At 48.5% G+C, this 26,989-nt stretch overlaps 1 protein-coding gene across 1 annotated transcript; it reads right to left on the reverse strand.

The window, feature by feature from the left end:
• Positions 1-3,835: 3,835 nt before the first annotated feature.
• LOC144161273 (uncharacterized) lies at positions 3,836-26,336 on the reverse strand. The gene is made up of 11 exons (XM_077692100.1): positions 26,276-26,336; positions 20,063-20,213; positions 18,298-18,452; positions 13,394-13,619; positions 10,119-10,261; positions 9,873-9,981; positions 8,972-9,114; positions 8,766-8,892; positions 5,119-8,675; positions 4,623-4,764; positions 3,836-4,031 (listed from the first exon to the last, which is right to left on the reverse strand). Exons 1-11 carry the CDS (start codon positions 26,334-26,336, stop codon positions 3,836-3,838), a joined length of 5,010 nt encoding a protein of 1,669 aa, XP_077548226.1.
• Positions 26,337-26,989: the final 653 nt, after the last annotated feature.

The following is a 26,989-nucleotide window of genomic DNA, read 5'->3' on the forward strand; positions in this document are numbered from 1 at the left end:
CGCACAATTCCTCTGGCTGATCTGTTCAAGCCTGGTAGCGCATAAACGGCCCACTGCTGTTTTTCATTTCGCAGTTATCCGGATACAGAATTAAAGCGTCAGGGCAAGTTTTTTTTTATTCGGTAATATTTTATTGGTCATCACCATCATTTCGTTCGAGCGACGATACCTTCCGACGTCTGACGGTTGTTGCTCCCCGCGAGAGGGTATGTTCCATTGCAGACGAGGTCAGCACCAGAGAAGCCTGTCGCGCGACATCCTCAGGCTGGTTTCAGAGAAGCCTGTCGTGTGAAATACTCAAAAAGAAGAAGAGGAGGAAGAAGGAGAAGAAGAAAGGGCTTCACGCAGCCGCTGCGGTAAGGTGAAGGAAAATGAGATAGGGAAATCTCGCCACTGCTATCAGTGCCTTCCCTCCCACCGCCTCTCCTTCACCAACTTCTCCTCTTGTTTTATTTCTTTACATACTTTTCATGGGTTTTTTTCTCTTCCTCAATTTTTCTGTTTTGATTTTGTATTGGTTTTAACCCTTCCTGGTGCTACATCTCATGTTCGAGCAGTTTTTTTTTTTCTTTTTATATCTCCTCCCTAAACGCCTATTTTTAATCCATTCGTTAAATAGTATTTCTATAATTACTGAGTATATAGTTCCTCTCCGTGAGCGCCCTTTTCCTGGTCAATTCCCCTGAGTGGGTATGAGCCATATTTTCTGGCACCACCACCACCACCACTTCCTCGTCTCGTTGGGCTGACAGATTCGTGGGACGCCGCCCGCCCTATACGGCCGCCCCGCAAGACAGTGACGACAGCGATGTCCGCGACGACGATTACGGCGAGAATCCTCAGCGCTACCACAAGAGAAGGAGCCTGGCAGCGACCACCAACCGAATGGGCAATGCCCCATCCTCACAGTCACCCTTCGGTCGAAAACAGGCTGCCGTTATGTGGGCGACCCCGGCAACGGCAGCCATATTTTTCCGTGGAACGCGCATCTGCCCCATCACCTCTGTCGGCGCCTCACCGGCCAAGCAGTCGGGTAACACGCAGCGCATGCGCCACGCACTGGACGGGGAGGCCTGCTCGGCATGCACCTCGTCCAATCGTGACCTTCGCGTTATCAAGCGAGCCCTCGTACCGTGCGCCGGCATCACAAGCCTCGCGACCTGCTGGCTGATCGCGAGACCTACCGAATGCGACCGGCCCTTGGCCACGAGTGCTGAGAGCTTTGGTGCCGACGACAGCGACGCCGCAAAGACGCCACCGTTTGGCTATCCCGAGCACACCCCAGGCACGCCACCCGAAAAGTCTTTCCGACAAGATGTCTGTGAACTCCTTGTACCCAGCGACGGGCGGGGAAGCGTGTTTTGTTTACACTTTGGCTCGCCTCGACGTTCCCTTCCCGGAGTGCTGCCGTCTATAATAAATACTGCGAGCACAGACACATCGTGCGGGAGTTGTTTTTGTTCTGAAGCCCAGATGCTGCCGCGTGGCTCTGAACGAGTTTTACGGCCTGAACAGGGGCACATACACTTAGTTGCTATTGTCTCAAGGCCTGACTAGTTAATGCAATGCATACAAGTGGTATGTATAATGTAAATGCCCCTTTATTTCGCCGGTTTTAATGTGTTCAGGTCAGAATTGCATGTATGCACGCGACGAGTTCATGTCGGTATATGCACCTTTGAGTACACGCTTGGTGAAATAGCGTTTATATTCTGCAGCCATTGTGCTGGAAGGTTGCGAGCGCAACTTTCGACTAAAAATCCACTTGTGTGCGTTTTTGTTCAGATAGCCAGATGTCGCCGTGTGCGTCTGAGCCGGAAGGGTGCAGCCGGGTGTAATTACACTGTTCATGTGAGTGCAGGTTTGGACGCAAGGAGCCCACAAATGAAAGCCGCGCTTGTCGTGACATCTAAATACTAAATCCGCAAAACAAAAGAAATGTATACTCCTTGGTCTGCACCGCTGCCTCGCGTTACAAGCAGTCCGTCAATGCGGGAAAATCTGACCAAGATGCCCGACAAGCGATTTGACGCTTAAGTGCGACTTGCGCTGTTCACACAACGCACTGGAAACATCACATTCTGCATTGCAGAACGTAACAGAGACTGCGTAAGTGGGAAAAGGCGTCAAAAGGGCCGCGCTTCCCATTCTCCGAATTTATTTTAACGGAGGGATTCTGCGGGGAAGGGGGGGGGGGGGGGGGGTTGCGGATAAAATGGCCGTGGCCGCCAGCTCGCCCAATCAAAAAGAAAGGGTAGTATAAAAACACGCGTGATTTGTGTTTTTATTGATCTACTCTTAACACATTCCCACGTGGGGGATTGGCCTGGGATTCGGAGCTTTTTGCGGTCGCCAGTAAGCTAGGCGCCAACGTTAACCGCTTCGATGTCTGCTTTCATCACTACGAGTATCAGCCATTCTGCAATGCCCATGAAAGAGAAAATGAACAAAACAGTTGCACGTTCACGTAAAGTACGCCCGTGGCATCTCGAAGCTTTATATAATTGTAAAGTTGTGCCTTTATAATAAAGTTTACGACTACTACTACTACTACTACTACTACTACTACTACTACTACTACTACTACTACTACTACTACTACTTGTTCTGGGTTTTCTCTCTGTTTTCACTCTACGTTCATGTTCTCCCTATCCTTTTTTTCGAGATCCAGCGTCACCCTTTCCCTCCCTCAAAATATAAACCTGCATACTCCTCAGGCCCTTTTGGTCACAGTTGAAACCTTGCGCTAGACTTCGTTTAAGATTCCTATGTTAAATTCTTACCTCGCACAGAGTTAACTTCTTCCAACCAAGGCGTCTCCTATAAAAAAACAAGAGGGTATTTATTGAGCACTTAACTTTGTTGTGCCGCCATTCCGCACTTGATTCTTTCTTGAGGGGATGTAGTTCTGGGGTTTTGCTACTGGGTATCATGCCCGCTGAGCGCACTTGTGTTGTGGCGTCAGGCCGGTTATCCCCTTAGGCGGGCTTGAAGGGTGCAAATTTAGTTTTTGCCTGCCTTTCTCTCTGTTGCTTTTTTTTTTTTTCATTCCCCTCATTTAAGAGGTATAGGTCGCTCATGCAGCCTGCTATGACACCATAGCCTCTTGGTCAATTTCCTTCAAAGCAGCGCCGCTTTACCAGTGCGCAGAAGTTCCACGTCAGCACGCACTCCCTTTACCAAAGACGTCAAAAGAATGCTGCACGGGCGCCCCAATGCGCGCCGTTGTCGCCTTCTCCTGACCCAGGGCAATCTTTGACCAGCATCCGTGCGACTGCGTGCAATGCGTATTGGCATGACGCGTTGGCCCACCGTAGCCGTCGATGCGTGAACCCGCGAAAGCAGCGCTCGCGACGCTACAAAGTCCTGGGCAAGCCTGGTGATGGTGCCAACGTAGAAATGGCTGCGTAACCAGACTGCGTCGTGCAGTTGGGCAGGGCGCTGATGGGAGACGGCGATAAACTGTACGCCATCAGCCAGGCCACCAACCCAGGCTTCAACAGCAATCAGGGCGACATGTTAAGGGGCATACAGGAAGCCACAGTATGCGTACAAGAGCAGAGGAAGCCGGAAGAGTTGTTGGAACCGTGGGGCGTTTTCCGCTCGTTTCCGATGGATAACATCATGCCATATGCTGCAAGAAACGTCAGGAATACCCTGGAATTCGAGACAAATGTTTTTAAACCGTTCAACCATGACTTGAAAGCAAACCAGCTTAGTGCACGTGTGGGCATTAAGTGAAGCACTTGAAAATTAAACTTCCAAGATTTATTATATATATTCCCAGAGATTTTTATTACTGGCACCCCATTATTTTCGGGCATTGGTGGCGTCTTCAGTGGCGCAAAACGTGCAACAACAGTGCCGTCAACACGAGCTTGATGCAAACGCACGCCGAGCTGGAACAGCAGAACATGACGCCGGCTTCCTGTAGGTGACGCTCTGTCAGGTTGCCGATCAACTCGTGGCTGTCCACGCAGCGGTACTTCTGTGCGAAGAGGTTGACGCACTGGTGGAAATCACGTACATGCCTGAGGAGCAAACGAATACCACGCAATATTGATTAGGGAAACTGCAAGTAGCTCGCAGTGCCCGGGGGAAAATGTTCCCAATAGATCGACATTGCAGGGAAAGCCGTCGATACGTTTACAGGGATGCGCATGCCCGTTTTAATGAGCTTGCCATGAAGGCATGCAAGGAAGCAGCACTTGCATCAAGCACTAGCTTCGTGGTTTTGCAGATTCATGCCATCGAATTCTTACCACTTCGCCTTCCTAATGACCTATAGTAGCAGCGTGTATGTGACGAAGTCGATTTTCTGGCTGACTGCGCATTTCAGTCTGCATGTAACGTATTTCATATGCCTGATAACACAGCTACCTGTTTCTATCTACAGTTACCCGCACAACGCGTAATGTGCATAATGGCGAGAAAACCGAACAGAAATTACTTAACAGGCTGACGCTGTCTTTGTTAGATATAATTTCTACGGCTGTTCTGATTTTATGGGCTCTATAGTGAACGAAAATTCCTCTTTGCTGTTAAACATGCGGGTGCAGGAGGATTGCCTAGGCGGGATTTTGTGTTCTTTCATCCGGAAAGCTTAGAGCGGTGTCACTTACGAGCACACGGACTTTCGGAGCTGCGGTGTCAAGGGGTGGCCACTGAATTGACGTACGGTCCCGTTACCAATGGCCTTGAAGTCGTCTTCAAACACGCGGGCACAGGCGTCGGTCCTTTTTTGGAGATTGTGAAGCTGGCATTCTAACATTGAGAGACGTGTGAGAAAAAGCTGTTGTAACTTGAAGTTATTCAAAATCATATCGCACAAACGGTTCAAAGGAACAACTTTATAGTCTTTAAAGCATCCGGAAGATACTGGGTCAACTATCACAAACCTGTTCGCACGCAAGATATGCCGAGAACAATTAGGGATTAGCCGCACCTAGCTTATTGCAGTAACCCTTCACGCCGGCCTATCCCAAATTATTCTTACGGTATCTTTCGGGTGAACGGCTTTGTGAACGGATTCGCCGTAGGTTTTTCGGGAGAGCCACTTTAAAGTACACGATTCTGGTTGGTTTGTAAGTTTAAATCGCTATGAAGGGAAAAACTCACGAGCCATCTCGTCTTCATCTGTAACGTTAGCGGCGATCTCTCGTCGCTGGTCGGACAGCAGCCTCTCCATGCCAAACAGATCATTGCTGTCACTCCAAATGTCGTCGGTGTACCAGGCGTTCCGTCGGCTTAGTTCCCCCATCGGCGACTCGAGCTTTTTTTCCGCTCCTTCAAGGTGCTTTCTCAGCAGTTCTTCCTTCGTGTTATCTCCTATGGCGCTCCACATAGAAGACCGGTCTCCGCCATCGCTTTCCAACTTTGTGTCCAGCTCCGAGTAGTCCTTGCTGTCTTGCAAAGCCTTGGCGTCAAAGTCTCTCACCACGCGATCGTCGTGACCGACCCTGTCGCTGGGAAAAAGCATCATGTCCGCTTTGCTGTCGATTTCCTCCTTGTGATTGCTAACAAACTCGTCCAGGTCGTCTCTCATTAGCTTCTTCTTTTGTCTTCTCTCCGCTTCATACTGACTGAGCTGCCGGTGGTTGTTCTGTGGTTTCGCGATGGCGCCCCCAGAAGCCTCGTCTTTTTTTTCGAGTAGCAATCCAGGAGCATTGTTGATGTGCCTTAGGTACGGAAATCCTAGTCGCGGTTCGTATCCTCTCTTTTTGACGTCAAAAAACCGCTTTTGGGGATTTGCGGCTTGTTGAACAAAACTCTCGGAGTGGCTTCCTCTGCCCTCCTCAAAGTTCCTGCTGGATTCCGCATTTCCTACGTGACTTCCCGGTGGATGAGCTGACCTTTCCTGGGGGGAGCCGTCTTTTCGTGAGCGTGGTTCTGGCCCCATGGCACGGGGTTTAGTTTCTCCGAGAAAATCGGGGAGTACTTTTTCTTTTGGCGATCGTAAGCCTGGCTCTGGTAGAAAGCTGTTTGGCCCAACGTAGGTGGAGTCATTAGCATGACGGCGTGGAGACTCCTGGAATGGTCGAAGCTCGTCCGGGTAAGAGTCCATTCCGTGGGGCTCGAGTTCCTTGTAGGCTGGTCTTTTAAATTGGGTTTTGCGCTGAAAAGATCGGATGTTTTGAGAACTTTCACCCTGATGGTAGTAATTTGAATTTTTCAGCGGCATAATTCGATCGTGTGCGTCCAAACGCTTGACAGAACCGCCAGATAATGGACCTTCCTCGTCTTCAAGGGCGGAAGTCTCTTCGCTGATTTTTGATGGCACTTTCTTGTAGTCCCTGGAGCCCATGCTAAAGTCCCCTTGCCTAATTCCGACAGCTGATCTGGGTTCGTTAGGCAGGCCTGTCCTAAGGCGGAACTTGTTGGAGGCCAAGCGACGAGGATAATATTGGAGTCCGTCCTCTTGGCGATTATATTGAGGTAGGGACGGCTCTTTTTCGTCTACAAAAGTATCCATAACTTCCGCTCCGGGTGCCTTCTCGCCATTTAGGCCATCAGATAGAGCGACCATTCCGCCATGTCTGTAATTTATGTCCCCAGTGCCGCCGCCGGCCTCAAGGTCCTGGGAAGCATCTACAAAAACTTTCCTCTCGCGTCGCCGCATGGGCATGGCCTTGCGGTAGCTTGGCGGTAGGGCTTCTTGGCCGAATGGTTGATCAGAGAGAGCTGGGCCATCATCGTCCGGAAATATCACATCTCTGGACCCAATTTCATCCTCGCCACCTGTGTGCGACAGATGAGCCGGATGAGGTTTACCGTATTCCGTAAGGTAGTCGCTGCCCCTAAATGCCCTCCCGCGGCGCTGCAAGCCAATTACCCGTCTCTCAGGACGCGGAACTGTTCCATCATTACCCACAATTTCATTTGCTGCGTAAGCGGCTCGGTACGGGTAGCGCTCGATGCGGCGCATTCCGTATTGGCTTCTGAAGGGCATGTTATCAGAGGGGTCGTCATGATAGTCTAAGTAAGAGCGGCTTTTGTTGAACGAACTTCTTGCCCGGTTGTAGCCGGGAGGAGGTCCTTCGTCGCCTAAGGCGTAGCTGTGGGCCACATCTTTCTCCACCCTGCGCATGTCGGACTTGAGCCCGACTTTGTCTCCGCCCTTGTAGAGACCGTAGTGTCTCTTCCTCTGCTTTCGCAGAAGCTCCGCCATGCCCCTTGTGTCCTCGTACATTTCCAACTCCTCTTCGCGCGTCATTGGCGGCCCCCTTCGCAAGTCATACGTTCCAACACCACGCTCTCCTTGCCTTGCAGCGCGCGGCACGTTTCGCAGTGACGTGTATACGGGCCAGTTGGCCTCCGAGTTTTTTAAATGACCAGGGACGCCCCCTGCAAGGTCGCTGATTTCATCATCGCTGTGGGGGTCTCTTCTTGCGTATGGATCAGCATCAGGGTCCGGATTACTCAGTTGGTCAATAAAGTATGTTCCAGGTCGCGCGAAGTCCAGGTTACCATGATTATTGGAAAAGTCCTGAAGAAGTTCAAGAGATCCAGGCTCGTATCTGTGCTGGGACCTGATCTTTCGCGCCCTCTCAACGCCCGCCCAGAACTCCTGGCTTTTTTTCTGCTCCAAATGTTCCTCCTGTTTCGTCTGCGTTTCGGGCTTATTACTCGTCATTACTTCCTTTGCCGACTGAGCGCTTTTTTCGGCTTCCTGCTTTTTTGGTTTTTGCGTCGCCGCACGATCGGGGTAATCGTATGCTGGCTTGACATCTAGACTGTCCGGTACTTTGTCCTCCTCTTCGACGTACTCGTCGTAATCGGGACCGTAGTAGTCCTCCATAACCTGACCTAATATTTGCTGGTTGACGTTGGGAGTGGCGTTCAGACCCCGCCATAGCTCCTGCTTCATAACCTTCACGTTTCCGAGTATATCTCGGCTGATGTTCTCATGAATTCCGCTTACTCTGCGCAGCCTCTCAGTGCGTAGCACAGCCCGTGCCCTACGATTTTTGATGCAGGCTTCGTAATACTGCCTGTGCAGTATTTTCCCGAAGCTTCGTACGTGCCCCTTCATGACTGGGTCATCTCTGCACCCGAGCTCGGTAGCCGAATCCGGAACACACGTCTCGTACTTCTTTAGCAACGGGCACAGAACTTCGGCCTTTTGGTGGACCAGCTCCATTTCTTCCAATATTCGGCTAAAACTGAGGCCGCAGTGAAATATTCGCTTCAAGGCTGGCAGCCGTCGACAGGCAGGTGCGCTTGAAGGCAGCATTGGAGCGGACTGGTTTGACGACGCGACCCTTTCGCACCTCTCCGCGTAGTCGATGGTGAAGGGCTGAAGCAAGGGGGCCACGTGGGCGTGCAGTTCGGACATGGCGCACCGCGTGTGGCTCTTCACTTCAGCGATGCAGCTGTTCATCTCTTCGAGGCGCCTGCATACCTCGGGGGACATCTCCATCGGGGAGTACTTCACCTCGCGCACGGCTGTCTGGAAGTTGAGGCCGCAGAGGAAGACCTTGCGCACAGCCGTGCCCGTCAGGCACTCGGCTTGCGATCCTTTCGAGGGCGGCACGTTCAAATCGCTGCACTCCTTGGCGTGCTCTTTCTTCCATGTGTCCAGCAAGGCGCTCATAATGCTCGTGGCCTCGTCGGCCAGTAAGCATCCCGACTGCTCCTTGGCGTTGATGAAGCACTTTTCAAAGTTTTCTGAGATCCTTGAAGAGAAAAATATTCCCATTAAAATCCGTCTCCGGATTGGCATTGCCATGGCCCCGCACTAAACAATGGCAACAGAGCTCTCTTACCTGCACCTTTCCTTGTCTCCTTTATTCAGCCCTTCAAGACGGGCCTGGACCTCCATGCCACAGGAAAAGTAATTATTGAACAGGGTTGTTCGTTTGCAGGACTCTTTGTAAACGGAAGTCTCCATGTCTGCAGCGAGAAAATAGCTTTCACTAGCTGCTAACGCTGTGCGTACCTAAACCTTGTATTTGCAAATTCGTGAGCTTACTTCTGACAGCGCTGCAGCTGGCATTAACCGAAGTCATCACGTTGTCAAGGTATGTCAGGTGGTAGCTCAGGGACAGGTTGCGCATATTGCAGTGTGTAACTCGCTCGGCCGCTTGAACGCATTCTTTGTAGGAGAGTACCTGACTACGGAGAGAAAAAATATAGCGGTCACTTGTGTTTTTGCGGGCAATAATTAGCAAGAGAATGAGTATAAACATTTCTCTGGCCAAATATCAAAAGGAGTTTTGTTTGCTATGGACAGTGAATTACATTACAATTCTGAAATTAGATTTCAACCACAAGGAATATTATATTGTGCTAACTGTAAAAATACGCATCACTTTTGTGCTAACTGTCAAAATACGCATCACTTGCAATGTTTAATGCCTGACATAAGTGTTAATTTTTCTTAAAGCTTTTAAAGTAACCTATTTGTTTATTCATGAATGTGCGGCTTTTATTTTTCTTTGGTTTTACTGAATAAGGTGCAGCGTGCATAACCAAAAAATAGTATATCAGTGTAAGAGAACGAGACTTAGAAGGCCTGTCAAAAATAACGGTAATTTTCGCGCCCTGAAAAAGAAAATATTCTGCGTTTCTGCTTCACTACATGCACCCGAATTCACCTTTTGACGTGCCCAATGAATATGAATGGACTAATAACGAGCCAGTATATTACATTTGACTCAAAAATGTGTTCTTCGCTCTGAAACCACACAATGCATAATGTCATTCTTTTAATCTGTAATGTCAAGAACACTAGCTAATAAAGTGCTGTGTGCAAATAAAGCCAAGCAAATAAAAGCCAAGGAAACTAACGGGGGTGCTAAGAACTCAGCGATGTGGGCCTAGAGTGGTCTTTAGTATGCCGCTGAGCGAATGGAATACAGGAAAATGCATACGTGCAGGCGTCTTGATCAACTCGGTCCCCAGGGGCTTCGTATCTGTTGACTCCGCATCGAAGAAACTTCCTCAGAAACGGCAGCAGCTGGCAGTCCAGCTCGGCTAGCTCTGCGCCAGAAAGTGAGAAACCGAAACTGGCCCCAGGATTCAGGTGAAGCCAAACTGTTGTGGAATTGGGAAGCAAGAAAGCTGAATGAATCTGAGAATCTGAGAAATATAAATCTGCGAAACATCAATGCCCTCACGTGACTGATGACTGCATTTCCGGGCAAACTTGCGTGTCACGATGTTCGCCAGGTACTTTAGATGCGAGTGCACTTCCGTGCCGATGCCGCACTCCGAGTAGAGGTGGATGTTTTCGATGCAGTTCTTGAATTTGGCGTTTCGTCTGCGAAATGAAAAGCGATGGAAAAAAAAACAAGCTCAATAACAGTTGTGTTTCTGTCAACCAAGGTAGCGTAAAAGTTTCACAAAACGGATTTCTCCTTTCAAAACCTTTCAAAAATTATGACAAAGAAGCTTTTGTCAGTTATACCTTTACAAAAATAAAATAACGTTAACTAGTGTTTTAAGATCAATAATTACGGTTTATGCAGCCACAGGCAACTTTTGGGCTTGTTGGCGGGCCATGCCAAGCTACGGCAGAACGCTTTTTCGCGGTACATGACGAAATGCTCGTTGAAACACGCCTTTTGAAGACACTATACTCGGGGACAACTTTAAGAACGACAGCAAAAGGGTCCCTTGCGCTTCATCACCGCAGTCGGCTGTTACTCCGCGTGCCGCAAAAAGTTCCTTACTGCGAGTATTTTGAGATGAATTCCTGCAGCGGCGACAAAAAAAAAAAAAGCTTGGTGTGTAAAAGAAGGCAATGTTACGCATTAGCGCTATCTCGTTTCAAAACGAGCGCGCGCGTTGATATCCGGGTCCGTCGCTACGGCGGAGTGGTACACTACTAGTACCCGAGTATACTTACTTATACTTATAAAGGTTACTTATGAAGGCGATGATCTAGCCCCTTCATCGAGACTAGGGGTAACATACTGACCTTTCAATTTTCAATATAGGAATTACTACTGCCTTTATGGCGGGAAAGGCTTCTGATCGCAGTCTTGGTGCTCTTGATGTCACCAAACCAAAGCGTCTCTTCAGTACCACTTTGAATGTGTTACGTCATTTCATAATGTGCGCTTCTGTCTGCTACGGAACTCCTGTGAGCATTGACTTACATTTGGAATCGGAAGAAACAAAAATTCTCGGAAATAATACGACCGTTTGTGCACCCTACTTCAAGAAAAGTGACAGCTGTATGCAAAAACAAGAACCTTTGACGTCATTCTACGTGTTTGATACCCATTTACACCATGTATTACACCTCCAGCCCACACCACAGCCACACACCTTCGGCCAACCTGAACATAAGGAAATATGCGGGGAGAATTTCTACTCTGCCGCCACTCCGAGCCTCGAACGGAACTCCTGGACCCCGCCCGACAGGCTGCTCGCGCACACAATTCTTCCACAAACCGGCCCGAACCCACCTCTGCTCAAATGATCACGGCTCCATTCCTTCAATCATTTGGAGCTGCCGAGGCTGCGGCATAAAGTGGAACTCGGTCTCATAATGTAAAGTCATGCACCCGCAGCTAGTTACTAACAAAAAATATCAAGTTATACACAACCAAAATAGTTAAATGTTGATGCTTGTCCTCTTCTTTTCGGTGAAAATTAAAGCCTTCGGGACAAAAATAGAATTGAGCGAGTTATGAAAAGCCAGTTCTTTCCAATAAAAAAAGGCTTTATGGTGTGCTGATGGTTCCTTTAGTACAAGCTCGCTTGTATGCGGCAGGAAACTAATATTCACCGCATGGGAACGTGTCCGCCAGGAATCGAGAATCTTTCGTGGCTGCTGTGCATGAGCAAGTTACAGATAGGAGACTGACTCCGCAAATGCTCTGAAGCGGGCGCAATGCGAGAGTCTTCACCGCGTGATATTTAGGCATGCAATTCGTCCCCGAAGCAATGCACTGCAGAAATTTTGAATAATCTTGTATTTCTTCCGGTGAATTGTCACTTCGGAAGGACTGAAATTCCTGTGAGGGTGTAAAACTAGTTCGGTTTTCATTAAGGCTGCTCTTTAATACGCAGCTCGTGCTAAAAACAGCTGAATAGCTGAGCTGAATATGTAGCTAGACGGGGCCCCTCCTGAATTGCATGATGCTATCAGGGGATACACAGATTTTAACATCGCCACATTGACCGCCTCTTCATTTAGTCCCGTTTAAATTATTGCGCGCGAGGCGAAAAAAAAAAAAAAATCAGCAGCCGTAAAAAAATGGCAGCCAACCTGCCCTGAGAAAGCGGATACCCAGCGAAGCTTCTGTAAACCACTAGACATGTTGATGTGGGAAAGTATGAAATGTTCCTCGTCGGCTCGGCGGGCTTGTCACTTGCGCTCGGCTTCTCTGGCGGCGGAGCCTGATGCACGCACTCGCCCTCGAAGGACGTCAACTCCCCTCTTCGTGAGCAGCTGCAAACCAAGTCTTTACCAGAAATCCACAGGGGGACCCATTGTTCACAGGCGCCTTATCTATCGTGCGGTTTCGGTGCTTGTTTTGTGTTTTTTAACAAATACTGAACTCTATGCTGTATGCCTCATTGCAAAGAAAGATTGCGCTGGGCTTCTCTATAGAGGCAAATGCTGGGTCCCGCCTAGCCTGACGCATGCTCTCGGCGTCTTGGGCGAAATCTTCTGGATCCTGCCAGGGTTTTTTGTTTACGACACGAACTTTTCCGACAAAAGAGAGGCTGACAGCTTCGCTGTAAAACGCGCTCTTGGCTTGGATGACGTGCGAAACTCTACCAAGGTAACGAGAACTCCCACAGGGAAGTTCATGCTTTGGAGACACCTGTACGTGCTTCATGCGAGGGCAGAGGCGGATACGGACGGACCGTTTCGAAAGAATGGTCCGTGTGACTCTGCATACGCGCCTGCATATGTCTGCCGTGCCTGCTTCGTCTACGTCCGTTTAGCGCCCTTTTCTGCTTTCCAGTGAAACAATGAACCAACTAGCTCAACAAGCTTTGTTATGTTGGACCATTCGGGTCGAGTGATTGCGGCTGGGAAATTTTTTGGAGCACGGAAATGGGGTGGAATGACATCGCTGTTGGTTTTAGAGGGTTATCAGAAAAGTCGTTTTAATGCGTAAGCATTCCAAGGATACTTCATTCGAATAATCGTGCGTCCATCCGTAACGTGACGCGTTGCATGCGCTCCGTGGGGCAAATGGGGTCTCTAGGAAACAATCATGACACTGCCTCATAGCTACGCATCACTACTGAGACTTATAATGATTAATTATTACTACATTTCGACTACGTCAGAGTCATTAAAAATAATGAGGTCAATTAAGGCCACTTCAAGAAAAATTTATGTGATTCTCGATAGAGGTCATAGCAGTAGGTGTCGAGATGCGCGACGCGTCATGCTTGGCTAGTGTCAGTGGCGTGGCTTCCGTACCTGCATTCGATGGGCGAGATGCGGTTGTATTTGTCCATGACCCCGCCAACACCCGGCGCATTGAACATGACTCCGAACTGCACACTGGCGTTTGTGGCAGCGCCAAGGTGTGTCTGATTTTGCGCCACGGCCGAGAGCTGCTCCCCCAGGTAGTAAGAGCTTGTGCACTCGAGAAACCGCACCACCGCCACCCGGATGTCGCACACCGTGCTCATGTCGGTCAGTACTGCAAATTGGTAACGGCACTGTGAGACCTCGATGTCACAGACGGAAGTACTCACGACACAGGCTGCTCAGACACCGCAGGGGGCTTATACACGTCCCGTTACGTGCCAATCGATGCCCCGCGCTGCAGTGTTCCCGTTGACCGCTATGAATGTAGCATGTGCGAATAAATCATTTTTGCGCCAGGCAGTATGCTTCGCCTCGAAATTCGCTGGCCCTCCGCCGTTGACCATGGCGATTCGTCAATGGTGCTGGCTGTGTACACGCAGAGAACTGCTGGCCGGGCGCATATACGTATATACGCAGTTCCTTCGGCAACCCAAGTTAACATGCTGGGATGTCGCGCCCTCACGGACTGTGGTGCCAGTTGTTCGAGCTTTGAGCTTTAGAAACTTATGAACAAGCCACTTCGGTCCCGAATTCCCAGAATTTCATTTTCTGGCTAGGACATTTTCTGCTTGGTGTATTACAAATGTGGCCAAGGTTTGCGAATGACACCCCACTGGCGTACGCAGAGTCAACGAGTCCACTGACTTTGCCTATTATAATTATAATGACGGCCCATAATTATTTTTCTATCGTTGGCGAGGCGCCTAGCTGAAGTAGATTTGCAGTCCCTCTCCATGCGAGTATCAGCCATTGTTGAATGTCCCTAACGAAATACAAAATAAGTTCTTTTTATTTTTCGGGGGGCAGTCCTCACCGCCCCCGAAATGAAATCCTGCGCATGCCGCTGTGTCGTTCACAGCCGTCTTCCGCAACTGCACACATTTAACTACATTTCATCGTTATCTATATATTTAGGGAACTTTGTATGGAGCTTTTGATGTGAACGTTAATGGTGCAATTTTTTTTTTTTGAAGTCTGTTCTCCCATGGAAGCCGTTGAACGGTTGGAGCTGCCCAGCCACCCATTCTTGAAGTTGCGGAACATTGTAAAACGGGAAAAAGATTAAAAAAAGAAAAACAATGTCGCGTTGTATTTCTAGCATGGTTTGTAGCAGCCTAACGGCCCTGCACTTATCCAACATGCAAGCGCATCCCTAATACGACAAGATATCTACACCGCGTCAATTGCACGATTCCAGGTTATGTAGCCACACTTCCTCGCTGAGGCGCTAAGCTACTATGATAGTAGGGGAAGCCTCGTGGTTCCCATTACCGCTAACCGCGATTGAGGTAGGGAAAACACATGCCCGATACGTAAGCATTTTTACGAATACACAAATTTATGCCGTATTTAACATTTGTCAAGGCTGGAATGGTACTGCGACCATTGGGGACAGGACGATATTTAAACTAATTTCGAGTAGTAGCACACAATTTGCATGAAAAATTTTCCCACCTTTGATCCTATAGTGATTTGTGACTGCGGAGTGTTGTGGAGGAAGCAAACAGAGTTTCTCAGTGCGCGTGTTAAAATAAGCAAATGCGGCACTCGGCAAAGTTAATCTATACACTTGGTAATTATCTGGATCACTCGATACACCATACACATTTCGTACAAGGCTAGTTTGACTCTATTCTGTTGACTGCATCTGCGAGGAATCCACTAATTCTTTTTCAAATTTTTTTTTTCGGGTAGCTCAACCTTTTGTCTAGCTCTATAGAAAGTCCCCTACTCAAAAAATGTCCGCCTGTCTGCTTCCTCACAACGCATAAATAATGCCATCACTTCAATCAAAGCTGCAAAGTCAAGAATTGCAAAATGACGGTATCCACCGTAAGATTTGGCTAAAACAGACCAGCAGCGGTCCTTGTGTTCCACTTCCTTTGTCTTTAAGTTCGCCCTGGTTCCATGGAAGAAAAAGCCTATGTCCCCTGCCGCCTATCTCTCCCCGCGGTATGGTTCGACCTCTAGCTCTCAAGGTCAAAACTGGTCACCACGTGAAGACTGCCCGAGGTAGCGTAGTGTAGCTTTCGCTACAAAAATTCCGCGTTGTGAAGTGGCGAAATGGAGGCATGACAATTTGCATTGCGCGGTGTCGCAGCACAGACCACATTTCTGAGGCCGGGTTCATACTGTTGCCGCAACTGTCGTAATGAATTGCGTCATTTCACGTGTCAGCCAACCGAACTGCGTGGCACGCTGTTTTTTTGCGTCCATAGCTCACGAAATGGCTGTTACGTCGGTAGTCTGAACATTGCCTCAGGCTATGTTCAAAAGCTATGTTCAGGCAAAGCAGATCCAAAGACATTTCTTAAAGTGTTTACTCCTATTCCACATGACCCCGCACCACCAAAAAAAGAAAAAAAAGTCAAGAAAACTAACAAGGCATGTGGAATATCTTTTATACCTTGCTGGAGCGATTAGACTAACGGCGGCTGAGGAGGATTTATCGAGTAAATCCTAATCATATTCTAAAAAAGTATATGGCCGCTGGCAATTTTGAGATGGCTGAGTGGTTAATGGAGATTGAGGAAGAACACAGAGCTTTGGTACGTCAACAAAGGTCAGCATTGTTGCTTGTTAGTTATTTGTTTTGGTTGGAAGCTTCTTCCTTGACACAAATCTTCAGTACAAAAGGAGGCAATCATCGCAGCAATTCAGAGCCAAGTAATGTGCTTAAAGTAATGTGCTTATGTACTAACGGAAATTTAAATTCACTGGCTTTTCTAGAAGCAAAAGCTCTTTAGCCACCTGAGACCGAAGAAAACTTTTTTTCGAAAGAGTGCAAGCTGATATGCTTGTTACAAAACAAGCTTTCACTGTCACGATTTTGTATGCGTGCCGTTTTTTTTCAACTTAAGGCCCACGCGGTATAAGGGAGGGCCATGTAGAGAGCTACCGATTAGTATAAATGTCCAGGGGGCATTCAACGTGCGCCGCCATCGCGTATCAACGGATTATTTTTTTTTTCTGCCAGGCGCATGCAGGGCCGGGGAATGAACCCAGGCGCTCGGTCTGAGGAACCCGAGCTCGGCGTTTTTTAAAGTACGACCGGTTTATTGAAAACATTTGCCACATTTTTCGTGCTAAATCTCTTCAAAACTTGAAATTTTCTTATAGTTTCAGAATTACAGGGTAAACTTAATTGTACTGCTCAGAGACCGGCCCGCGGGTTCGATTCCCGGCCGCGGTGGCCGCTTTTCTGATGGAGGCGAAAAGCAAAAACCCCCTGTGTACGACATTTCGGCGCATGTTAAAGATCCCCAGGTGGTCAAAATTAATCCGGAGCCCTCCACTACGGCGCGCCTCATCGCCTGCGTTGCGTCGGTGCGTTAAGCCCTACAATCAATCAATCAATCAATCAATCAATCAATCAATCAATCAATCAATCAATCAATCAATCAATCAATCAATCAATCAATCAATCAATCAATAAATAAATAAATAAATAAATAAATAAATCAGAGACCGGCCTTCAGACAGGTATAGCCCGCTGAAGATGAGACTCGTGCAATAACATTATCGAGGATTTTTTTATTTTTACCTTTTCTTTGCTGGCATTAAAAATGTCTAAATAAGACTCAAACAGTCATACCAAATACCAGTCATACCAGTCATACAGTCCTACCAAACAGTCATACCAAGTCATACCAAGACTCAAACAGCCGATAGACCTTGAGAAATTTGGTATCGGCTGTTTGATTTAGTTTCCCTTCATACCCGCCGTGGTGGTTCAGTTGCTAAGGCGTTGTATGGCTGAGCCCAGGGACGCGGGTTTTATTCCCAGCCGGGGCGACCGCTTTTCTGATGGAAGCGAAAAGCGAGAACGCCCGTGTGTACGAGATTTGGGCGCACGTTAAAGATCGCCAGGAGGTTAAAAATAATCCGGAGCCCTCCACTACGGCGCGCCTCATCTCCTGTGTAGCGTCAGCGTGTTAAACCTCATAATCAAAATCAGCTTCCCTTCATGGCGGCTCACACACACACAAAAAAAATCAAGCCTGTGTTTAAACTATGCTTGTCATCAAGCGATGTACAGGTGCCGTAAAAAGTAATTGAAACACGGTGTAGAAAATTTACAGACATTTATTCTTCTGGAAACTGCCTGGCTGCATTGGTGTGCGTTTAGAGGAGTCCTCCCTAATAGAAAAAGCTTCATGCAAACCGGTAATGGTTGTCATAAAGCCAGCAAGATAAATATATTGTGATATTCACAAATCCTTGTTCCAAATACTTATGACCTGCACATTCCATGCTTCTTGGGACCTACAAAAGGGGGATGTTTAGTTCGATGCAAGCTGAATTTGAGGGAAAGTGGAATACTAAGCTACATGCGCACGTCGTATTGTAATCTACTTTCATTGCGTGCGTGCGCTATAAGAAATCGCCGCAGGTGGGCTCCACGACAACGCCCCAAAAGCATCTATCAGCGTGAGCGAACATGCGAATGCGCGAATATATGCGAACATGGCGAATGATGAAGCCCAGCATGCCATTAGAGTGAAAAATAGAATCTGCGCTGAGGCAACAGCGCAAGGCGTGCATATGCGCTGTTGTCTCTGCGCAGACCTTTTCGCATCTTGGCCTGATCAGTCAACAACTTTGCACATTCGGTTACGCTGATTGGTCGTTCTGTACCGTTGTGGGGGGGCCCACCTGTGGTCATTTCTTAGTTGGCAGTGTGAAAGGGTGTCAACACTGAGGGTACACTGCCCCCTTCCCCCCTCTTTTTTTTTCTTCATCCTCGGCGGCGTGCACGGAAAACTTTGTTGATGTTGTTAGTAACTTACCTGAACTGGTTTCGCCACTTGAACTGCAGCTTTCCTTGTACATTTCGTTCACGAGGGATGAAATGTGCTGTAGGTGAAAGTTGAACTCCGAGCTTCGCACGCACCGCGTCAACCTCATAGAGTCCTGGAAGCATTTCTCGAAGCCTTGTGCTTTTCTGGAATGAAAGGATCAGGCTGAGCGTGCCACATACGCTGGTTTTGTAAGACGTTTCGTCGTCTAGGACAGCTGAAACCACAATGACAAGAAGCGTATGGGCTACAGTTGGAGAATCCTCTGACATTATTAAGATAAACGGAAAACAATATTGCACTCGTGGCGTTCCCGTTATTGGAAGCTCGGTGCGGCCAACAATCGACCAGTTATTGTTTTCCTCGACCAGAAAACGGGGATTCCGAGAGAAGTTAGTTCAACAGGCTAGTTTCTTATTAGCCGCGGCATTGTCTACTGCAGTGTGGACGAGTTGCGCGATGATAATACGGCGCTGTGCAACAACCATTGGTTATCCAGAAGTTTTTGAAACGATTACGGTGAAACAGAATGACAAATTATCTTTCGAAGGAATGGGTACGAACACAAAATATGACAGGTGCATTTATAAACATGTAAACACGCACACGCACACGCACACGCACACGCACACGCACACACACACACACACACACACACACACACACACACACACACACACACGCACGCACACACACACACACACACACACACACACACACACACACACACACACACACACACACACACACACACACACACACACACACACACACACACACACACACACACACACACCTCAACCCTCTCTCTTCACCTAAGTGAGTGAGGGAGTGAGCGAGGGAACACTATGCGTGATGCGTTAGCATGCACGCCACTACTCTGAAACCCCTCTGCCTCTTTACACCTAGGCTTAACAGCGGTACGCGGTAAAAACAAGCACAAGTGACAGAAGCACAAACATGGGAGAACGGAAGGATGTGGCAGCTATTACAAGATACTCTTACAAGGTGAAAGAAGTTGTAAATATGGATTCTACGTATGGTTCTCAGTATGAGCAGAAAAAAAAAGTGCAGCGGCTCGTACAGTTACTCAACTTGAACTTGTTCCTTTAGACATAGGGTTTAATTTAGTGAATGACAGAGCTTTTAGAAGATTCAAGGATACGAGGTCTACTACGGCTACAATTAACTTGGCATTTGTGAAGAATGCTGGTTCATGTCTAGTTCAGGGTACATAATTTTTTTTTGTGTGAAAGGACTAATATTAGTCACGGCTCATGAACTTTAATACCTACTGATCGCGACCATGATAGCGCGGTGCGTATTCCTCTACCTTCCGATTTATCATTGGCACTAAAGCCTCTTTCTTGAGAGACCCCCTCAGGTGTACATTATTCCTTCAGGATATTCATAACTCGCATAAATTTTCTCCCAAGCATCATTCGCGAATTTGGCAGCATCGCTGTCACGTTGTATTTAGATCGATGTCGGCCTATTTCGATTAAGCGGTATCAATGTAATCTTCCAGTAGTCGTTGAAGATTATGAACGAAGGCTGTGCATTAGCTTTGCGCACCTTTTTTTCGTGAATGCAGTGCTGTGGAGCAATAGGTCCGCGGAAGGGTCCCCGAACGACAGGGGGCCATAGTGCGGATGCGCAAGGAACCACGAAATTGCATGGGGTTGTGTAACGTGGCGGCACTGAGCTGAGCGATGCATGCGAAACGTAGCAGTAGTCTAGAAGGGCGTAAACTCACTGGCAGGTTTCGTTCTGGTTGGGGTTTTCGAGGAGGCTTTTCTCGCGCACCGCGTGGCCGACCGATGTCCCGCAGGCGCTGAACCGTTTAAGGGCGTGGTAGCGCTGGCACCTGGTCTTGATTCCGACCACGGCTTTTGTCTTGGGATATGCTGCAGGTGGTCGCTCATGGTTAGGGGAGGAAACGAGGCATTTCAGATACAACGCCATCCTTACCCAGTCCATGGGTTGATGCCCACAGGAGACAGGCGAAGACAAAAAGGCTACGCGTGAGCGCCATTGCCTCCGTCCTCTCGCTGTCTGGGGTCAGTCGAAGCAGGCGCAACCCTGCTCGCGTTCAGCAAGGAAGTCAGCGTCAGGGCTACGAGCTATCCGCCGCGGTAGCCGCTGTTCCTGGCAACGCTACTCACGTTTTGCAGATCCTGGCTTCGAAGGCCGGGCAGTAGGAACCGCATGTCTCAATTTAGTCCATCCCCCATCGTCTTTTGCCGACACTACACACCTGAAATAGGGGCCCCCGTCACCCGCGCACGGCTTCCAGCCACGAAGCGCTCGAATACGCGGCCGACGAGCTTTATCTTCCTCGCCGCATATTGCTCGACAAAAGACGGCGGTCTATATAGGCGCTGCGCGAAAATAAACTTAGCGCACTTAGCGCGTATTGAGCATTTCGCGCTGCTAGAATAGCGTACATGCGTTCATTGGCGTCACGGCGAAATTGCTGAAAAACTTGACATTTCGGTTGTATTTTTTCTTTGTCGCATCGGAAGTGAAAGAAGAAGAATAAGCGACGCATGTCATGGGCGCCAGCATGGCCATTCCTCCAACCAAGGTCGTGTCCGAAACATCATCGGCTTTTCTCTGCCGAAGAAAGTTTAACGACCTCGCATATAGGAAAGAAGAGTCGTTCACCCCTTTCCTGTCCTTTGTTGAACGTACGCTGCATTGGTTACGTCATTTATAAACAAAATTCATACGAAAATCTTGTGTCAAGGCTACTACTACTCCGGAACCGGGCTGTTGCCAAACATAAAAAATGAAGTGACATCCAAGGGCGCCGTTTCTATATTGTTTCTTTCATTTTTCTGAAGTTCATTCTTTTTTTGATCGTTTGTGGTCTCTGTATCTCTTTATCGGACTTTCAAATTCTCAGTATGATGCTCCTTCAAGCTTTCTGCCCGCCATTATTTTAAAACCCCGCTTATTTGCCAATATTAAGATGGGATATGTCCCATTGCATGATCAGCATAATCATCAATCTTATCATCGTTAAAATGATCTCTGACGCATAATAAGTGCGTGTTGAAAAAAATCATGGCTATTAAGTATTGTCAGGGTTAAAATGTTGCGCAGAAACTCCCCTGGGAGTTATCTAAATAATGGGCAAACCTTTGGTGATGCTATCCATGATGTCGCGCGGAAACGAAGGAACCATCTCGTTTGAGTTGACAGCAATGCAGACTATTTGGAAAGTGATCCCAAACTATCCCCTTCGCATTAGCCGCTTTATGGACACGCGGGGAATTCGAGGAGAAAAGAGGCACTCGATGATTTTGTTCAACGGCCGGACATGCGCACGCTGGGGCGGATAGCGGAACCCCTTGCTGCAGGAGAGACGAGAAATTTCGCCGTCCTGTGGGTAATCCCTGAGCCTGGAGCTCGGAGGTGGTGGTGGTGGCGGCCCATAAATTGGTGCATACCCAGTCAGGGGGATTGGCCAAGGAGATTTTTTTTCCATTAAAAATAAGCAGATAAGGCAAAACAGTACATCCAAAGAAAGAATTTAGTATGTAGGTTCAAGAGAGAAAGGGAAAAAAGAAAGAGGAACGAGAAAGCCTGATCAGAATAACTTTAGCACGGCAGACGAGCCGTCTCCGAAATGAAGGAATGGATGGCGTGACGAACATCCCCATGGCAGTGACCTAGCTCCGTGCCCCCAAAAGACAAAAGCACTGGCAGAATTAATGGCAGTTCAAGACGTCGCAGGGGCGCCTCCAGCAACCTTCTCCGATGATTAGAAAATCGGCGGCAAAAAAAGGAAGTAATGTTCACCCGATTCAATTTCATGGCAGAAGTGGCACAAGGGTGGAGTTGTCAGATCTGCCCGATATAGGTACCGATTAAGTGGGGGAACACCACAACGAAACGAGGTCAGTGAAACTTCGCCCAAGCGAGTTTGGCAGAGGCTTCTTTTCCAACGGAGCCCGAGATGTTCGAGTTCCGGAGAAGTGGGCAGCCCGTGATCAGACCCGTCCTGGGCCAACAAGTATCCGCGATAACTGGCTAGCAACACGCAAGCGAACGGGGACTGGATTGATTGGATTGAATAAACATTATTTAAGCCGGCAGAACGACGTTTTTACGCGCCGCGACGCGGGCCTCAGCGTCGTCCTGGTGGCTACTCATCCGAGACGTGAGCTCACCTCCACAATTCGTAAAGCCAATGCCATTTTTGCTAACTTATCAGTGGCTTCATTAAGGTCTAATTCGCATTGGCCAGGCAGCCAAACAAGCCTAACTACCAGCACATGAGTGGAAACGCAGGAATGAAAAGTTTTAAGCATGGGACTGACAGTTTCCGAGGAAAGGACCATGCACACGGGAAGGGAATCAGTGAGTACCATCGCTGAAGATTGCGCTGAATCGAGTTTCAGGACGGCGAGAAGAATAGCAAGAAATTATGCATAAATACGGGAATATAATCTAGTAAACGCAATGAAAAAGCTCTGAGGAAAGTCAGTCACGTAGCTTCACAACTGGTCTTCTTTTTTTTTTTTTTTTTTGCGACGACGGGAACTGTCCCAACAGGGTAACTCATGGGATCACGCACTCACATCCCACTTTTTCCCCAACTCCTCGCTACAGCCATACACTGGCGCATTTTTGCCACGAACCAAAAGATTATTACCTCCTCCCACCGACCTCACACGTGCCGACGCGATAAGCTTTCGTCGGCTCCAAAGTAATTCCTACCCTCATGCCTCCTTAATATGCAAGCTATGCATCCCACTTCCGACTCCTCGACCTCCGATTTCTGCCAACACACTCGTCTTAGCCCCTAGCCCCACACGACCTACGCGCAGTGGGGGAGCGAGCTGACCAGCCCTGATGATGATGATTACGATTATGATTATGATGATTGATCATGATGATTAGGTGCCCTCCCTTTGTATCGAGACGTCAGTTGTGTTATTCAACTTGTTTGCCCTACACTTCCATAACTTAATGGGTCACCCCCCCCCCCCCCAGGTTTTAAACTCCCATCGCTTCCCCCCTTCCTGCCCTTGCACTCCTGTTTACCTCCCCCCCGCCCTTCTGATTCTTTTTCGGTATATTACTCATCCTACGCCCCACTCTGTTCCCTACGTTTCTTGCACAACCACTCCAGCCGCCTCTTCGTCACCTCTATGGCCCTGAAGTTGAGGCTCCCCCTCACACCAAATCCCAAAGCCTCCGTCAACGTCGCTTCCCCATGCGGAGCTCCGAGGTTTCGGACCAGGTGCTAGTCACCTCCCGAGGCCTCCAGGTAGCTGCGGCCCTGTGGGCAGCCGCCACAGCCCCATACGGGGGAGCTCTTTCAATAAATGTTATTTCTCTCTCTCTCCCCATCGCCCCGTCGCGGTCGTATCTCTGTGCAACCTATGACAATACGCCGTACGGTTTTTCGGTCCCTTCCGCAGCATACACAAGTTTCGTCCTGTTGCCTGTAGTTAGCCGTGTATGCCCGTATTCTCAGACACCCCGCCAGTGCTTCAAAAAGCAATGCACAGCCTCGCGTATTGCCATAGAAACCTTCCTTCCTTATTTAGTTTCTCTGTTCTGTAAGTCTCCAGGGTTTTTTCCCTTCCATTCTCTGCACCCAATTCGTCGCCTCTGCTGCTTTTACCTGCTTTTTAACTGTTGTGTATACCACACCTTCCCCTACCGAATTTCTGTACCGCTTGGTCAGCTGTCTAGTCCTTCGTCTCCACCGCGTGTCCATGCTCCTAATGTACAGGTACCTAAACACTCTCGCGGCCCATTTTTACTCCTCCATGTCACGCAGTCTCTCTAATTTTATCTCGCTCTGCGCCTCCCTTGCCTCAAAGGACGACCAGCCCATATCCCCCTGTACCGCTTCATTCGTAGCTTTGCTATGGGCCCCTAGGGCCAGCCTACCTACTGCCCTCTGATTTACCTCCAGGCCCGCTTGGGCCTCTGGTTTCATACACAGAACCGAATTTCCGAAAGTTAATCCTGGTACCATGACCCCCTTCCAGACTCCCCTTACCACCTCGTATTTGTTGTAGCCCCACAGTGTTCTATGTTTCATTATAGCGGCGTTCAATCTTCCTTTTGTTTTGAGGTGAGCCTCATGCACATGCGTGTAATCTGTGCCGTCGTTAAGCCATACTCCTAAATATTTATACCCCTTTACCCGTGGTATTTCTGCTTGTTGAACTGATATCGATTTGTGCTCCGTGTCGTCGTTGAAAACCATGATCCCTGATTTTTCTCTGCGAAAAGATATCCCAAGGTGCGTCGCTTCCTCTCCGAATATATCCATCAGGCCGTGCATACCTATCCGGTCATCCGCCATCAACAATATGTCGTCTGCATACATTAATCCTGGAATTCGCTGTTCCACCACCTGTCTGTTTTTAATGTATGATAAATCGAATCCAAGCCTACTGCCCTCTAACTACCTTTCTAAACCCTTCATGTAGATCATGAACAGCAGTGTAGAAAGAGGACATCCTTGTTTCAAACCCTTGTAGGTGTGTACAGGCCTATTGCATGTTATCCCCTCCCACACTATTTGCACTTGGTTCTCCCGGTATAGCTCCCTGAGTAAGTTAATGAATTCTGCCCCCACTCCCTCGTCCTCCAGGATACTCCACAGCCGCTCCCTGTCTGCATTATCATAAGCCGCTTTAATGTCAAGAAAGGCTAACCACAAAGGTCTGTTTTGCATCATAGCCACCTCTATGCATTGGCTTACTACAAATAGGTTGTCATCTAGCCTTCTGTCCTTCTGTCCTTTCGAAACCCATTTTCATTCTCTTCTACCCATTGCTCTGGTTCAAATTTCACTGCCTGCATTCCCAACCTGTATAGCACGGACGTGACGGTGACTGGCCTATACGAGCTTGGCGTAGTCTTGTCTCCTTTGCCCTTATAGATTAAGCTCATCCTGCTAGTACGCCATGTGTCCGGCATTGCCTTCTTTTCTATCCCCGTGATAATGGCTTGTAGTAACCTTCCCTTGCTCTTTGGTCCTAATTGGTTGACCAACTCCATTGGTATTCCATCCGTGCCCACAGCGGTATTTTTAGGGACCTTTCCCTCTGCTTTTCTCCACTTGAGCTTGTCCCCTCTTATCTCCAGACCTTTCGGCCTCCCCGTCGTGACATCGCTGTGGCGCTGCGGGGCCGCTCTATCAACAACCTTACGGAATTCCTCAGTGATAATTTCATGAAGGTATGCCAATGGCTGCTCTCCCTTGAATATCCGGCCCGCTCCATTTTCTATAGTAGCACCTTCTGTATGTCCCGTGCGTTTCCCTAATGTCCGCACATGGTTCCAAAACTTTTTCGGCGCGTCTCTACGCCTCCCTCTTATTTGCGCCACCCGTAGCTCGCTGTCGCCCTTTATCTTCGCCTGCACCAACAGTTTCACTTCCACTTTTCGTTGCTTATATTGCTCCCATTTTGTGTCCACCTCTTCCTGCTGCCTCCCTGCCCTCCTGGCCTGCCTCTGTTCTCTAGACGTCTGTTTGCGCCTCTCTATAGCCTCCTTGATTTCTGCGTTCCACCATCTTCTTGGCGTTTTCTTTCTTTCCATTGATTTGCCCTTTCTGCCTTGACTATTTTTTCTGCATAGTTTTGATGAGCCTGTCATATTTCCATATTTCTCCAGGGTTTCTTTCTATGTCGGCTTTTATACTTTTAGCTATAGCCGCAATTTGTTTACTGCTTAACTTTGTGTACTGCCCCACTCGGTCCTGTTTCGTACACTCCGGTTTCCCAAAATTGAGTTGTATACGCTTGCGGTCACTGCCCAGACTGTTACCCCCTTCCTCATCTATGCTAATCCCATCCAACCATTCATAAAGTCCCTCCGAGAGGAGGCAGTAGTCGATACTCGACTGTCTCCTACCACACTCCCACGTGATTTGACCCTCGCATTTTTGTTCCCTATTTACTATGATACGGTTAACGTTCCTCACACATACCCAGCATTAGATGTCCGTTGTTGTCTGTGTACCCGTCCAGGTCTTCAGTGTGGGCGTTCATGTCCCCTACCAATAGTACCTCCACGGATCGTTTCAAATCCTCAATGTCCATTTTCATGCACGCCACCAGGTTTTCATTTTGTTCCTTACTCTCCTTACCCGTCCACAGGTACGACTATCCTAAAACTACCTCCCTACCCCCTACCACCCCTTTCACCCACACATGCTCTTTACAGCCTTCTTTCACTCTTTTCCAATTTCCCCATGTAGTATAAGCGTACCCACTCCTCCGCCTTTTCTTGGCTCAGCCTTCTTATTGCAACCTTCCCTTATATACTCTCCGATTACCGGAGGCTCTTTAGGTCCCTTAGGTGCGTCTCGGTCACTGCATATACCCGGATATCTTCTTCTTCTAGCTGTTTGCGAATTTCCATCCATTCCTCTTGTTTCCTGCCACCCTGCATGTTCATGTACGCCATATTCAGTTCTCGCCCTCTCTTATTTACACCCCGGCGTCTCCTCTTTCTTCTACCTGCACCCACCTGTGCCGGCCTAGCTATCTCTTGTTCCCCGTTTACTCCCTCCTCACAAAGACCTTCGGCCCCTCTAAAAAAGCCACTGCACGCCTGGCGCGTCGCCGCCCGATGGCTTCTCCCACCTATTCGCTGAAGTGGACTCCGTCCCGCTGGAACACCCTCCTCCAGCCCACTCGTC

This window comes from Haemaphysalis longicornis, unplaced genomic scaffold, assembly GCF_048455015.1.
Source record: "Haemaphysalis longicornis isolate Haplotype H1 unplaced genomic scaffold, Haemaphysalis longicornis Haplotype H1 scaffold_1, whole genome shotgun sequence".
Classification (NCBI taxonomy): Eukaryota; Metazoa; Arthropoda; class Arachnida; order Ixodida; family Ixodidae; genus Haemaphysalis; species Haemaphysalis longicornis.

Bases quoted from the DNA above. Each gene is read 5' to 3' on its own strand.
- LOC144161273 (XM_077692100.1), bottom strand. From the start codon at position 26,336: ATGAACGCCCACACTGAAGACCTGGACGGGTACACAGACAACAACGGA. The intron at 9,982-10,118 runs GTGAGGGCATTG...TTTCTGGCGCAG, and splicing joins GAAATGCAGTCATCAGTCAC to AGCTAGCCGAGCTGGACTGC. The intron at 4,032-4,622 runs GTAAGTGACACC...TTTGCTCCTCAG, and splicing joins CTCCGAAAGTCCGTGTGCTC to GCATGTACGTGATTTCCACC.